The sequence below is a fragment of the Chrysemys picta genome, chromosome 25 (assembly GCF_011386835.1).
Source record: "Chrysemys picta bellii isolate R12L10 chromosome 25, ASM1138683v2, whole genome shotgun sequence".
Lineage (NCBI taxonomy): Eukaryota > Metazoa > Chordata > Testudines > Emydidae > Chrysemys > Chrysemys picta.
This window is the reverse complement of record NC_088815.1, coordinates 8,461,711-8,475,856: the sequence shown is the minus strand read 5'-3', so window position 1 is coordinate 8,475,856 and position 14,146 is coordinate 8,461,711. Positions and strand designations below refer to the sequence as shown.

The window sequence follows — 14,146 nt, the reverse complement described above, 5'->3', positions numbered from 1 at the left end:
TACACTCTTGTGTCAAACAACCACCAGGCTCCACCCCAGAGGTGGCTGCATTCAGCAATCCTCAAGTTGAGTATTTTAAGGCCTGATCCTGCAGACATTCCCTGCCAGGCACAGCGCTGTCTAATGTGACGAATGTACTTCATAGGATCATTCATGATACTAAGCAATCCTGTGCTCAGTAGCAAAAGCATTGGCAGGATCAAGCCCATAAACTGAGATGCTGCAGAACACTCATGTACTTACCTTTATACGCACGAGTAGCCCCACTGGTGGCTTACTAAGTAGGTGTGTAAGTCTTTGCAGGGTTAGGGGCTTAGATTGTAAAACACTTTAAGGAGTGGACACTTTGCAACGAAAGATGCTATTTAAAAGTAAGATATTTTTCTCTTCTTTGTTTGAACAGCCTCTGTCTCTTGGCAAAAATCTAATAAAATAGATGATGAATAGAAATGTGATAAACCTAAATCCCCGAAGCCGAAAGGTACATCAGCCAGACCATCGCTTAATATAATTGCCATTTATTTCTTTTATCCATTCGCTTTTTGATTTCTCTACGGTACACATTCTGCACTGAAGAGCACGTTCTCGGAGAGAATGCCCGAGCATTTTGACTTCTTTGGCTAAAAAATGCGTATTTTCTTTGAGTATTTTGGTTATTCTAAATATGTTTAACCTGATTACAAGATGCCTTATCGATAGGAAAACCAGACATATAAGCTATGCCTGTGGACATGGGATACTCCTATCCCTGTGACATCACACACATGTCAATCGGTTACAAGGTCAGCTGCTGCTCATTATAAATTCGCTGCAAAGCCAGATAATACTTGCACAGTTCCAAGGCACTGACAGATGGGAGATGAGAAGCTGGTGGCACAACACCATGATTTGGTCCACAGGGCCTCCCGTGCTGTATCCTCTTTAGGAGTAGGATGGTGGGTCTGGCACCGAGGACAGGGATACAGGGAGAGGAGGGCATCCATCATGCGGGAGGAAGACAGGAAGGGAACTGGCTGGAGAAGGGGCAGGAAACCAGAAGACACTGGGCACTGGGAAGAGGGTCTGCCGGCGCGGGTGGGAAACCAGGCTCAGGAAGAGGACAAAAGGGGCGTTTGAAGTGAACTGGCCACAGCCAGCCTTGAGGGAGGGGCCCGGGGAAGGAGTGGCACCTCCTGCTGCCAGCTTGGCTTTGACTCAGTAGCTGAACCATGCTTTGTCCAAAGAGCAGGATTTGGGCTGGAATGTAGCCCCGTCTCTCTTGGGAACCATGGTCTGAGTTGGGAGGGTTCACTGACACACACAGCCACCCTGGGGACCTCCCGAGCTGAAAGCAGAAACGCTGCTCCGGAGATGGGACTGCACCAGACTCATGTCCTCGGTGAACCGGCCCAGAGGGGGCCTCGTCCCACACGCCTACCAGTGGGGCACGTACTTCCTCTGCTCCAAGGAAACTCGTCCCCAGCGTCTGAGGCCCACAGCAGGTTGAATCCCGCAGTGGGTTACACGGGGCAGCAACAACAACAAAGCCCCAGCAGCCAGGTTGGCAAGAAGTGGGTGCTGTTACCCACGGCGGACTGGGGGCGAGGAGAAGGACAGAGGGGTTTTGAGAGCCCAGCAGCAGAAAGGAGAATCTCAGCATAGGGACCCTCTCCCATCTCAACCCAGCTCCTGGGTTTTCTGTCAGGTGAATTACAGCCACTTGAGTGGAAGGTGAAGGCGAAAGCAAGTCAAATCTTGACCCCACTGGGAGGCAAGTGCGAGAGCTTCTGGCCGCACCAGACAACCCCGCTCACGGCTGCGTCCAGGGGGTGCCAGATACCAGCGGGCTCCAGGTGCTGTAGTCGCCGTAGTCCGTGAAGTCCTTGGCTGCCACTTGCACGTGGTAAACGGCTCTGGGGCGGATCCCAGTCAGGATGAAGGAGGTCTGCTCGTACGGCCCGATCTGGGGGGCAACACATGCGGCGGAGGTGGGGTTAGGCCGGGAACATGCCCCGCGGGAACCCTGCAGGGCCACACGCAAGGGGAGGTTGCCTAGCAGACTGGGAGGCAGGAAACAGAGCTTCTATACCAGGCTTTGCCTTGGACTCGCCCCGTGAGCTTGGGCAAAGCTAAGGTACAGAAGAGGCGGCACCGTGCTCAGCGCTGTACGAGACGCTGCGCAGAAAGACGGAGGAGGAGGAGCAGCTTAGAGCACCAGAGGAATTCCCTGAGTGGATCAGATCCGGGGCCCAACTAGCCCAGCCTCCCGCCTCAGACAGTGGGCAGCGCTCGCTGCTTCAGAAGAACGTGTAAGAATCTGCCCCCAGGAGGAACAGAGCCAAGGGATAGAGAATTGAGGGGATGGGGATCCCCCCACCTCCCCATTAATCAGCTCTGCGGCTCTTCAGCACGCTCAGAAAAGCAAAGCAGCGACTCTCTGCCCTCGCTCAGACCCTGCAGTCCCGGTGTGGGCAGCGGGCAGGACGTGATTGGCGCCATTTCTATGCCAAAGCAGATAACGGCCTTCACCCAGACGGGTCCCGCCTGGACCGACGGGCCTGGGAGGGCAAACGGGGCCTTCTCCAGTGGGTTGAGTGCACCGGCTGCCCTCAACGCCGTCCGCGAAGCAAAGCGAACCGACAGCAACCCGCGAACTGCTGGAGCCGAGAGCGCCGGGGCGTCGTGGGCACTCACCGTTCGGTTGCTGTTGGCTCCCTCCCTCGCGTAGCGGATGAGGTACTTGAGTGGGAAGTACTGTGGGAAGGGCCAGGAACTGGGCGGCTGCCACTCCAGGAGCAGCTTCTTGCGCTCCCCAGGGATGGGGGAGACCTTCAGGTCTTCCGGGGGATCCGGCCGGACTAACAAAACACACAGAACAATCACCCCAAATCCATGTCCATCTGGCAGCCCGAGTCCTTCCGCACCAGCGGCGGGTGCAGTCTTGTTGCTTTGCCCAGCAGCGCCAGCTGGGGAGCCCAGCACGATGAGTGTCCCAGGGCTGTGCTCTTTGATACCCACCAGGGCTCCTGCTGGGGCCCATGAGATCCCAACGTCCTCATGGTAAGGTCCAGCCAGCCAGAACTGGCTCTGTCGTGGCACCGTATGGCAGGGGCAGGGGCGGTTTCCCAGGCACAGCTGCCCACTAGAGAGTCTCACCCCAGAGCTAGAGGGAACACTTCTCAGCATGGGCCTGCGGTGCCAAGCTTTGGGAAGTGGCGCCTGCCCATCGCACAATGGGCTGAGACCCACCGGCTCATTGCACAAAGGCCTCCAAGCTGCCAGCAGACCCGGGGGACTTTCCATCCCAGGTGAGCTGCGTGACCCAGCAAGGACCCGGCCCGTTTTGGCTGGGATACCCCACGGACCCCAAGGGGGGATGGGTCTGTCCCGCAGGTCTCCTTTGAGATTCCCAGTCTCCGTCCCCAATCCAGCCAGTCCCGCTGGTATCTGAAACGCGATGGTCAGATTGACTGAAATATCTTCTCTGGTGCCCCACACTCCACTAGGTAACCCGCCTCCCCAACCCCATTACCCCGGTCACCAAGTGCAGGGAAAGCACCACCGTGGAGGTGGCATAGAACCCAGGAGTCCTGACTCCCACTCCCGCTGCTCTAACCAAGAGAGGTTAAGTGACGTGCTCAAGGTCGTGCAGCAAATCACTGGTAGTTCTGAGAATAGAACCCAGGAGTCCTGACCCCCAGTGCCCTGCTTTAAGCGTGGTGCCATGCACCCTTATGCCCTGGAGCCCCTGCCCCCCAAGCCCCCAGAGATCCCTGCCCTCCCCTCCCCATGGCGGCCTATCCCGAGGGGCTGTGAACTCTTACTGATCTGCTCCACAATGAAGGGGAAGAGGTTCATCGTCGCGCCCAGCGGGTTCACGGCCGTCACGTTCAGCACGTAGGGGGTGATGGAAAACATCTGGATGTCGCTGATGGAGCAGCTACTGGCCCCGGCCCCCGGCTGGACACACTCGTTCTCCTGGGCCCCCATGCCATGCCTGCAGTAGGGGAGGACGCAGCTCTCTGTCCAATGGGCTCCTGGTGCTCATAGAGGGTCACATACCCCGTGGGCTTTGTGCTACCACGGCTTACCAGGGCGAGCTGGGAGGCTGGGCTCGCCTCTCACCCAGCAGACGAGTGATGCCCCAAGAGTCGGCTGATTGCACCTGGGGACTAAACTTGGGGACCACCTAGAGGTCAGGTCCTTTCTCCCTCCCTCTCCCCCTTGTCCCCAGCTGGCCCCTGGAGGATTTTACCTGTACGTGGTGATGAAATACGTCTCCAGGCGCGGTTCAGACGCCAGCTTCCAAGTACAGTCGACGGTCTGGGGGTAACTGACAGCCCAGCACTCAACGGCAGGCTTCTCGGGGGGCGCTGCGGGAGGGGGAGGGACGGACAGTCACCCAGACATTGCAGGGGAAGCCGGACTACATCCAGGGCAGCGCAACCCTGGAGCAGCACACGTCACCCACCCCACTCAGCCTGGCGCTCTGTCCCTGGGGGGACCCCACTGATCAGCCTGCCCCAGCCTTTGCTAACAGAAGCGGCTCTTTTAGCTCAGGCAGCAGAGGCATCTGCATTGAGAGCCTGAGGTCCCAGGTTCGATCCCCCACTCCTGACAGTCTGTGACACAGCAGCTGTGGGTGCAGGGGCAGAATGAGAGAAACCCGCACACACACACAAAGGAACAACGCACTCACAGCCCACCCGCAGCCGAATCCTGCGCAGGGTCTTCCCAGTGCCGGGGTGGTGGCAGCTGTATTCCCCCTCGTGGGCCGGGCTGACGTTCTGCAGCAAGAGCTGGTCCTTGTCTCCTCCCACTGCGGCCTCGGAGGTGGCCACCTTGGTGCCATTCACTCTCCATTCCACCCTCCCGCCGGGAGCGTCGCAGCGTAGAAGCAGGTCGGTGCCGAGCGCGCCATGCTGGACGTGGCAGAGGCCTACAACGCAACGGGGAGCTGTCACAGGGTGCCCGGCATGGTACCCGGCACTCGGGCAGGCAGTGGGTGCTGCTTTAGGGCGGGAGTTAGTGAGGAGCTCAAATCCCATTACCATTTAGGGGAATTCAGAAGGGAGCAGGAGATCATCTGGTCTGATCTGCTGGGTATCACAGGCCGGAGAATTTAACCCAATTACCCCCAGCGTGAGCCCGGTATTTGTTTGGACAAAGCGTCTCTTCCAGACAGGCCACCAGAGTTGATCTGAAGGCATCTAGAGAGGCAGAATCCACCACTTCCCTCCGGAGCGTCCCGTTGGTTAATCCCCCTCTCTGTTCCAGCTGGGGTCCTAGTTCTCATTAGAACATGGCTGGCTTCTGCTCCCAGCCGCCGGGTCTTGTCCTGCTTTTCGCCGCTAGGTTAACTGGCCAAACTCCCTCAGCAGCTTTTGAAAACCGTGACCCAGGGGCCAGGACACCAAACTAGGGAGCCAGGACTCCTGGGTTCTCTTCTTGACTCTGCCACTGACCTCATAGGAAATGACTGGCCCAGGAGTGGGACATTCCCAGCACAGGGAAGTTCCCAAGGCAGGGGGTTCTGCCCGGGGTAATCCTGGCTACATGGGGCCGCGACTCACCAGCTTGCAAAGTAATGTGACCCCTCCAAAGGAGGCAGCCTTCCCTCCTCCCCGCCCTGCTCATTGTTAACCTAACGTGCCCAGCATCAGCTCCACGCGGGATGTTATCCCCTTGCTAGGATTAACCTGCAGGGGCTGCCCACCCGCCCGCATCAGGCACAAGCCGATCACCAGCCGGGGTCAGGAGAAATCCCCCCACCCAATAATCTAGTACCACTAGGGTGACCAGATCTCCTGATTTTATAGGGACAGGCCCGATTTTTGGGTCTTTTTCTTATATGGGCTCCTATTACCCCCCACCCCCGTCCCAATTTTCCACACTTGCTGTCTGGTCACCCTAAGTACCACCCTCTGCTGCATGCGTCATTGGCTGGGGTCCGAGTCAGGCTACTGGGCGAGATGGCGCATCGGAGTGCAAGGGACCATCTGCTCGGCATCTCCTGGCGCCACGGAGCAAACCCCACCGCCAAGGGGCTAGGGGCCACTGGGAAACAGCCCTTCCTTCTCGTACCCTCCTCTCCATCGCGCCCAGCCGTGCTGCTGCAGGGGGAGGACCAGGCCGGCAGGACCAAGGCGACGATCACCATCCACTTCATTTCCCAGCGGGCGCCGGTCGGCAGCACAGGCGCCTGGAGAAAAAGCCGTCAGGAGCGGAGCAAGATCAGGGTCTGAAAGTGGGTGTGGCTGGGAACAGACAACGCCTTCCCGAGAGGTGCTCGACCCTGGGGGGTTGGGACAAGAGATTGATGTCATTTATGGAGGGGGTTCGGACTGCATGAAGGCAGCATCGGCCAGTGGTTAGAAGAAAGGGCCTGGGACCCAGATTCTATGCCCAGCAACTGGGCAAGTCCCTTCCCCTTTCCGTTCCTCAGTTTCCCCTTCCCCTTTGTCTATTTAGGCTGTGAACTCCTCAGGGCAGGGCCCCTCTCTCTCACTGGGTGTCTCTCTGGGTTGGGCCTTCTGCTTGCTACCAGCGTACGGCTAAACAACAATCCTGCGGTGGGGAAAAGCACCCTGCCAGCCAAGCGCAGCAGATCTGATGCTGGGGCTCAGGCCCCATCTCGAATCCTGCGCCTGGCACCTGGAAGAGCAAATGGCACGTGCTGGCGGTTGTGCTCCAGGGGAGGGAATCCATCCCCAGGGCCACCCCACCCAGCTTCCATAAGAACATAAGAACGGCCATACTGGGTCAGACCAAAGGTCCATCCAGCCCAGTACTCTGTCTACCGACAGTGACCAGTGCCCCAGAGGGAGTGAATCTAACAGGTAATGATCAAGTGATCTCTCTCCTGCCATCCATCTCCACCCTCTGACAAACAGAGTCTAGGGACACCCTTCCTTACCCATCCTGGCTAATAGCCATTAATGGACTTAACCTCCATGAATTTATCCAGTTCTCTTTTAAACCCTGTTATAGTCCTAGCCTTCACAACCTCCTCAGGCAAGGAGTTCCACAAGTTGACTGTGCGCTGTGTGAAGAACTTCCTTTTATTTGTTTTAAACCTGCTGCCCATTAATTTCATTTGGTGGCGCCTAGTTCTTATATTATGGGAACAAGTAAATCACGTTTCCTTATTTACTTTCTCCACACCACTCATGATTTTATATACCTCTATCATATCCCCCCTTAGTCTCCTCTTTTCCAAGCTGAAAAGTCCTAGCCTCTTTAATCTCTCCTCATATGGGACCGGTTCCAACCCCCTAATCATTTCTCTGAAACTTTTCTAATGCCAGTATATCTTTTTTGAGATGAGGAGACCACATCTGTACGCAGTATTCAAGATGTGAGTGTACCATGGATTTATATTTAAGGGCAATAAGATATTCTCCATCTTATCTCTATCTCTTTTTTAATTATTCCTAACATTCTGTTAGCTTTTTTGACGGCCGCTGCACACTGCGCGGACGTCTTCAGAGAACTATCCACGATGACTCCAAGATCTCTTTCCTGATTAGTTGTAGCTAAATTAGCCCCCATCATATTGTATGTATAGTTGGGGTTATTTTTTTCAATATGCATTACTTTACATTTATCCACATTAAATTTCATTTGCCATTTTGTTGTCCAATCACTTCGTTTTGTGAGATCTTTTTGAAGTTCTTCACAGTTTGCTTTTTTCTTAACTATTTTGAGCAGTTTAGTATCATCTGCAAACTTTGCCACCTCACTGTTTACCCCTTTCTCCAGATCATTTATGAATAAGTTGAATAAGATTGGTCCTAGGACTGAACCTTGGGAACACCACTAGTTATCCCTCTCCATTCTGAAAAATTTACCATTTATTCCTACCCTTTGTTCCCTGTCTTTTAATCAGTTCTCAATCCATGAAAGGATCTTCCCTCTTATCCCATGACAACTTAATTTATGTAAGAACCTTTGGTGAGGTTTCAGAGTAGCAGCCGTGTTAGTCTGTATCCGCAAAAAGAACAGGAGTACTTGTGGCACCTTAGAGACTAACAAATTTATTAGAGCATAAGCTTTCGTGGGCTACAGCCCACTTCTTCGGATGGATTCTTCCACTCTGTATGCATCCGAAGAAGTGGGCTGTAGTCCACGAAAGTTTATGCTCTAATAAATTTGTTAGTCTCTAAGGTGCCACAAGTACTCCTTCCCTTTGGTGAGGGACCTTGTCAAAGGCTTTCTGGAAATCTAAGTACACTATGTCCACTAGATCCCCCTTGTCCACATGTTTGTTGATCCCTTCAAAGAACTCTAATAGATTAATAAGACACGATTTCCCTTTACAGAAACCATGTTGACTTTTGCCCAACAATTTATGTTCTTCTATGTGTCTGACAATTTTATTCTTTACTATTATTTCAACTAATTTCCCCGGTACTGACGTTAGACTTACCGGTCTGTAATTGCCGGGCTCACCTCTAGAGCCCTTTTTAAATATCGGCATTACATGAGCTATCTTCCAGTCATTGGGTACAGAAGCTGATTTAAAGGACAGGTGACAAATCATAGTTAATAGTTCCGCAATTTCACATTTGAGTTCTTCAGAACTCTTGGGTGAATGCCATCTGGTCCTGGTGACTTGTTACTGTTAAGTTTATCAATTAATTCCAAAACCTCTTCTAGTGACACTTCAATCTGTGACAATTCCTCAGATTTGTCACCTACAAAGGATGGCTCAGGTTTGGGAATCTCCCTAACATCCTCAGCCGTGAAGACTGAAGCAAGGAATTCATTTAGTTTCTCCGCAATGACTTTATCGTCTTTAAGCGCTCCTTTTGTATCTCGATCGTCCAGGGGCCCCACTGGTTGTTTAGCAGGCTTCCTGCTTCTGATGCACTTAAAAAACATGTTGTTATTACCTTTTGAGTTTTTGGCTAGCCGTTCTTCAAACTCCTCTTTGGCTTTTCTTATTACATTTTTACACTGAATTTGGCAGTGTTTATGCTCCTTTCTATTTACCTCACTAGGATTTGACTTCCACTTTTTAAAAGATGCCTTTTTCTCTCTCTCACAGCTTCTTTTGCGCGGTTGTTAAGCCACGGTGGCTCTTTTTTAGTTCTTTTACTGTGTTTTTTAATTTGGGGTATACATTGAAGTTGGGCCTTTATTATGGTGTCTTTGAAAAGTGTCCATGCAGCTTGCAGGGATTTCACTTTAGTCACTGTCCCTTTTCATTTCTGTTGAACTAACCCCCTCATTTTTGCATAGTTCCGAAATTAAATGCCACAGTGTTGGGCTGTTGAGGTGTTCTTCCCACCACAGGGATGTGAAATGTTGTTATATTATGGTCTATTTCCCAACTATTTCCAAGCGGTCCTGTTCTAGTTACCTCTTGGACCAGATCCTGCGCTCCACTCTCCCATGCCTCTCCCGTTGTGGGTTCCTGTACCAGCTGCTCCAAGAAGCAGTCATTTAAAGTGTCGAGACATTTTGTCTCTGCATTTTGTCTGAGGTCACATATACCCAGTCGATATGGGGATAATTGAAATCCCCCACTATTATTGAGTTCTTTATTTTGATAGCCTCTCTAATCTCCCTTAGCATTTCATTGTCACTATCACTGTCCTGGTCAGGTGGTCGATAATAGAGCCCACTGTTATGAGTTCAGTCCTTGAGGGGGCCACTTAGGGATCTGGGGCAAAATCAGTACTTGGTCCTGCTAGTGAAGGCAGGGGGCTGGACTCGATGACCTTTCAAGGTCCCTTCCAGTTCTAGGAGATGGATATCTCCATTATAAAATAAATAAAATAAAAAATTACTATCCATAGAGATTCTGTGGAACATATGGATTCATTTAAGATTTTTACTTCATTTGATTCTACATTTTCTTTCACGTATAGTGCCACTCTCCTCCCCCTCCCCCCGCCCCCGCACAACCTGTTCTGTCCTTCTGATATATTTTGTACCCCGGAATGATTGTGTCCCATTGATTGTCCTCATTCCACCAGGTTTCTGTGATGCCAATATCCTCCTTTAACACGAGGCACTCTAGTTCACCCATCTTATTATTTAGACTTCTAGCATTTGTGTACAAGCACTTTAAAAACTTGTCACTGTTTATTTGTCTGCCCTTTTCCGATGTGTCAGATTCTTTTTTTTTTATGTGAATGTTTCTCATCTGATCTGGCCCATACTTTATCCTCTTCCGTCCTCCTGACCAAAACCTAGAGAATCTATCAATAGACTCTCATAGAATATCAGGGTTGGAAGGGATCTCTGGAGGTCATCTAGTCCAACCCCCTGCTCAAAGCAGGACCAATCCCCAACTAAATCCCCAAATGGCTCCCTCAAGGATTGAACTCACAACGCTGGGTTTAGCAGGCCAATGCTCAAACCACTGAGCTATCTCTCCCCCCCTTCTCCTCTAAGAGAAGTCTCTGTCTGATCCACATGCTCCTCTGCAGCAATCAACTTTCCTCCATCTCCTAGTTTAAAAACTGCTCTGCGACCTTTTTAATGTTAAGTGCCAGCAGTCTGGATCCCCTTTGGTTTAGGTGGAGCCCATCCTTCCCGTATAGGCTCCCCCCATCCCAAAAGTTTCCCCAGTTCCTAATAAATCGAAACCCCTCCTCTCTACACCATCGACTCATCCACGCATTGAGTCTCTGAAGCTCTGCCTGCCTACCTGGTCCTGCGCGTGGAACTGGGAGCATTTCTGAGAATACCACCAGAGATGTCCTGGATTTCAGTCTCTTTCCTAGCAGCCTAAATTTGGCCTCCAGGACGTCTCTCCTACCCTTCCTTATGTCACTGGTACCACGACCACCGGCTTCTCCCCAGCACTACACATAAGTCTATCCAGGCGCCTCGAGAGATCCGCAACCTTCGCACCAGGCAGGCAAGTCACCATACGGTTCTCCCGGTCATCGCAAACCCAGCTATCTATGTTTCTAATGATTGAATCTCCCATTACTAACCCCTGCCTTTTCCTAATGACTGGAGTTCCCTCCCCCGGAGAGGTAACCTCAGTGCGAAAGGAGACCCCCAACATCAACTGGAAGTAGGGTCCCAACTAGGGGAAGGTTTCCCTCTGCTCCCGTTGACCGCTCCCCTTCCCTGAGCCTTTCATCCTCTTGAACAGCGCTGGGGCTGTCCGACCGGAAGTGGGTCAAATCTAGTGTGTCCCGGAAAGCCTCTTCAACATACCTCTCTGCCTCCCTTAGCTCCTGCAGTTCCGCCACCCTGGCCTCCAAAGCCCGGACGCGGTCTCTGAGGGCCAGGAGCTCCTTGCACCAAATGCACACATACGCCACCCGCCCACAGGGCAGGTAATCAGCCGTGTGACACTGAGCGCAATAAACAGGAGAGCCTGGTGTTTCTCCCACTGGGTCGGGCCCCAGCGCCTTCACAGGAAGCTGCTGAATTTGTGCGAGCCCCATGCTCAGTGACAGCTGCTTTGCTGGCCGAGTGGGTCCCCAACCGGCCTCCCCCAGGGTGAAGCGGGTGTGTCCTGCAGCAAGCCCCTCGGCCCAGCTGGGCATTCCCCCACCCGAGGGCCCTGCAGCGTCTCCTGGGAAAGAAGAGAGACAGGTTGGGCTGGGGGGAAACTACCGGGGGTAGAAACCAAGCTGGGGGTAGAGTCAGGAGTGCAGGGCAGGTGTCTCAGCTGGGGTTTCCCAGGCTGGGTGAGTGGTTGGGGCTCTGTGGCCGAGAGGTGCCCCTGCCGTGAATGCTGCTGTTTGGCAGACGTATGAAAACCCCGCCGCTCTCTGCTAGGGGCCAGGCTCAGGACACACCAGGGCAGCCACGGGGTGGTTGGCTTGTTTTACCGGCAGCCCAGCGAGGCAGGGACAGAAAAGGGGATTTTTTTGGCTGACACCGTCTTCTCATGGCGAAACCACGCTTGGAGGCAGCCTGACCTACTGGTTAGAGCACTGGCCCCGGGGAGACCTGAGCTCCATTCCTAGCTCTGACCCTGACCGTGGGCAAGTCACAGCCCCGCTCTGTGCCTCAGTTTCCCCATCTGTACACTAGGGGTGATGACAGTGACCACTGAGCTTTGAGCTCTACTGCTGGGACGTGCTAGATAAGAGCTAGGGCTTAGCATTAATGTTCCCCCGTGGCCCCAGAGCTCTGTGGTTTGGCGGGGTGAATTCAGAGCTAGGGGCTCTGGTGGACAATCCTGTCTTGCTGCTAGGCAGGTCCCATGTGGACAGCAGCTTCCGGGCCAGCCGTTCTGTTCTCTTGTTCAGGCTCCACAGCCCCTTCGCTCCTGGACAGCCCTGCCGCCCAGCCCAAGCTCTGCCAAGGTACTTACCCCCGTGGTGAACCCACATATCTCCCCCTCCATCAGGAATCTGAGCAGGTAGGGTTACAGATCAGGGGCCCAAGCACTGGGTAAGTGAAGGGACACAGAAGGGGTCTGTAGTGGAGCTAGGAATTGAACCTAGATCTTCCCAAGACCCCGTCCCATGCCCTGGCCACTAGACCGTGAGCTTCCTACCCCAGTTAGGAGGGCAAGTGGCTGGGGGAATTTTGTCCTGCCTGGCACTGAGCTGAGGACCCAGCCCGCAGCCATGAGATCGTAGCGGTTTTCGGTCAGTGCCAGATCCAAACAGCTGGTAACCTAGATTCTTACCTAGACATTCAGCAGGGGGGTGGGGGGGGGATCTCTCACTGGTCACCGCCCCCTGGCAACTCCAACACTGTGCTCGAGCGTTGACAGCGGCTTTGATGCCAGGAGGGTGAGTTACCCACCCTCTCCCAGGCGCAGAGGAGGGCGTGAAAGGCAGCGAATGTCAGGGCTGCTTCACCCCAACCGCACGAGCATCAAACAGCCCCACCTGCCCTCAAAGCCCAGAGGAATCCAGAGACTCACCTGACGCGCGCAGCTCGGCGTCCTGATGCCACTCCGAACCGGAGGCAACTACTGTAGGAGCCTCGGCTCGGGAAGCAAAATCCCCGTCTGACCTCAGCCCGGCTGCTGCTCACTTCCTCGCACACAACGCGCTCAGGAAATTCACGAGCCTTTCCCACCGAGGTTCCCGGAGACAACTCGGAACAAACCACAAAGCCCACAAGTCCCCGCCCTGGGCAAGGCGGGGTCCCTGGAGTGGCGTCTGGAGGGACAGAGGGAATTGGTGTCTGGGGTGCATGTGCCCAGGTCTCTCTCGGAGATGAGGGGGCAGCTGGGGGGGGGGCGTGTTTAGCTGGTCTGGGCCCAGCTGCAGCAGGGCAAAGTGCTTTTGAAACAAGGGTTTAAGAAAAAGGCAGCGACTGGATTATTTGGGGTTTGATCCTGCCCCTCAGAAGCCAGTGGGAATTATTGCTCTCTCAGAAGTGGGAGCGGGGGCAGACTCCTAGTTTGCACCGGAACGTGGGGTTCGTGAGTCCAGCCCCCCGGCATGTGCAAAGCTGTCCTCGGGGCGGACACAGACTGGGCCCCAGGGGCCTGGATGTGTCTCGGGACAGCGCAGCCACTTTCATCCAATAGGATTTTTGCTAAACTTTCATTTTTTTAACTAAGTTTTTGACTCCCAGGTGTGTCTGGGGGAACCCCCTTCCCTGGTGACCCCCCCCTCCCAAAATGGCTAGTCCTGGCGGAAACCATGAGCCACAAAAATCCCCTTCTGCTCCCGAGTTCTCGCCCGACCAGCTCTCCTCTCTCATAGCCTGTCCCCGCAGTCCCCCCTGCTGACAGCACGAGGCTCCCCCACCTCCACTGGGTCAGTCCCCAGCTGAGAGCTCCCTTGGGGGAGAATGGGGCCCGATCCCCCGCTGGGATGACATCATCGGGATCAAGCCAAACCTTTCCCAAATGTTGCCATTTCGTGGGGTGCTGTTAACGACGTTTCCCAGCCGGCCGAATGGAAAAGGAGCATTTTGCCTCTGGAACGCTGGGCTATGGAGCTGGCCTTGGCCACAAACGGAATGAGTTTGGCAGGGTCTCAGCCTAGGCCCCGTGAAACGAGCCAGCGAGCGATGGTTAACAGTCCAGCAGCACCGGCTGAGTCTGCTTGGTGGGGGCCCAGAGAGTGGCAGAGGAGGGTTGGGGCTGCGGGGCAGGACTGAGGGGCACTGACAGAGCTGGGGTGATGGGGCGGGGGGGAGGTCTGCAGGCTGATGTGCGTTGGCAGTTAGTGGCGTGGGACGGCTACGCAGGAGGCCAGGACTGGAACAACAAGTGGGGTGG

At 54.1% G+C, this 14,146-nt stretch overlaps 1 protein-coding gene across 2 annotated transcripts; it reads right to left on the bottom strand.

The window, feature by feature from the left end:
• Positions 1-505: 505 nt before the first annotated feature.
• On the bottom strand, positions 506-12,973 carry EBI3 (Epstein-Barr virus induced 3). Of its 2 annotated transcripts, none has more exons than XM_042841481.2 (7): positions 12,833-12,973; positions 6,064-6,274; positions 4,679-4,918; positions 4,235-4,352; positions 3,804-3,976; positions 2,674-2,837; positions 506-1,942 (listed from the first exon to the last, which is right to left on the bottom strand). In XM_042841481.2, the coding sequence occupies exons 2-7, from the start codon at positions 6,146-6,148 to the stop codon at positions 1,790-1,792; spliced, it is 933 nt and encodes a 310-aa protein (XP_042697415.1). In that variant the 5' UTR covers positions 6,149-6,274; positions 12,833-12,973; the 3' UTR covers positions 506-1,789. The 2 variants fall into 2 exon arrangements, with proteins under 2 accessions (XP_042697415.1, XP_005281258.1); XM_005281201.4 differs by having other exon boundaries at positions 6,064-6,181; positions 12,833-12,970.
• Positions 12,974-14,146: the final 1,173 nt, after the last annotated feature.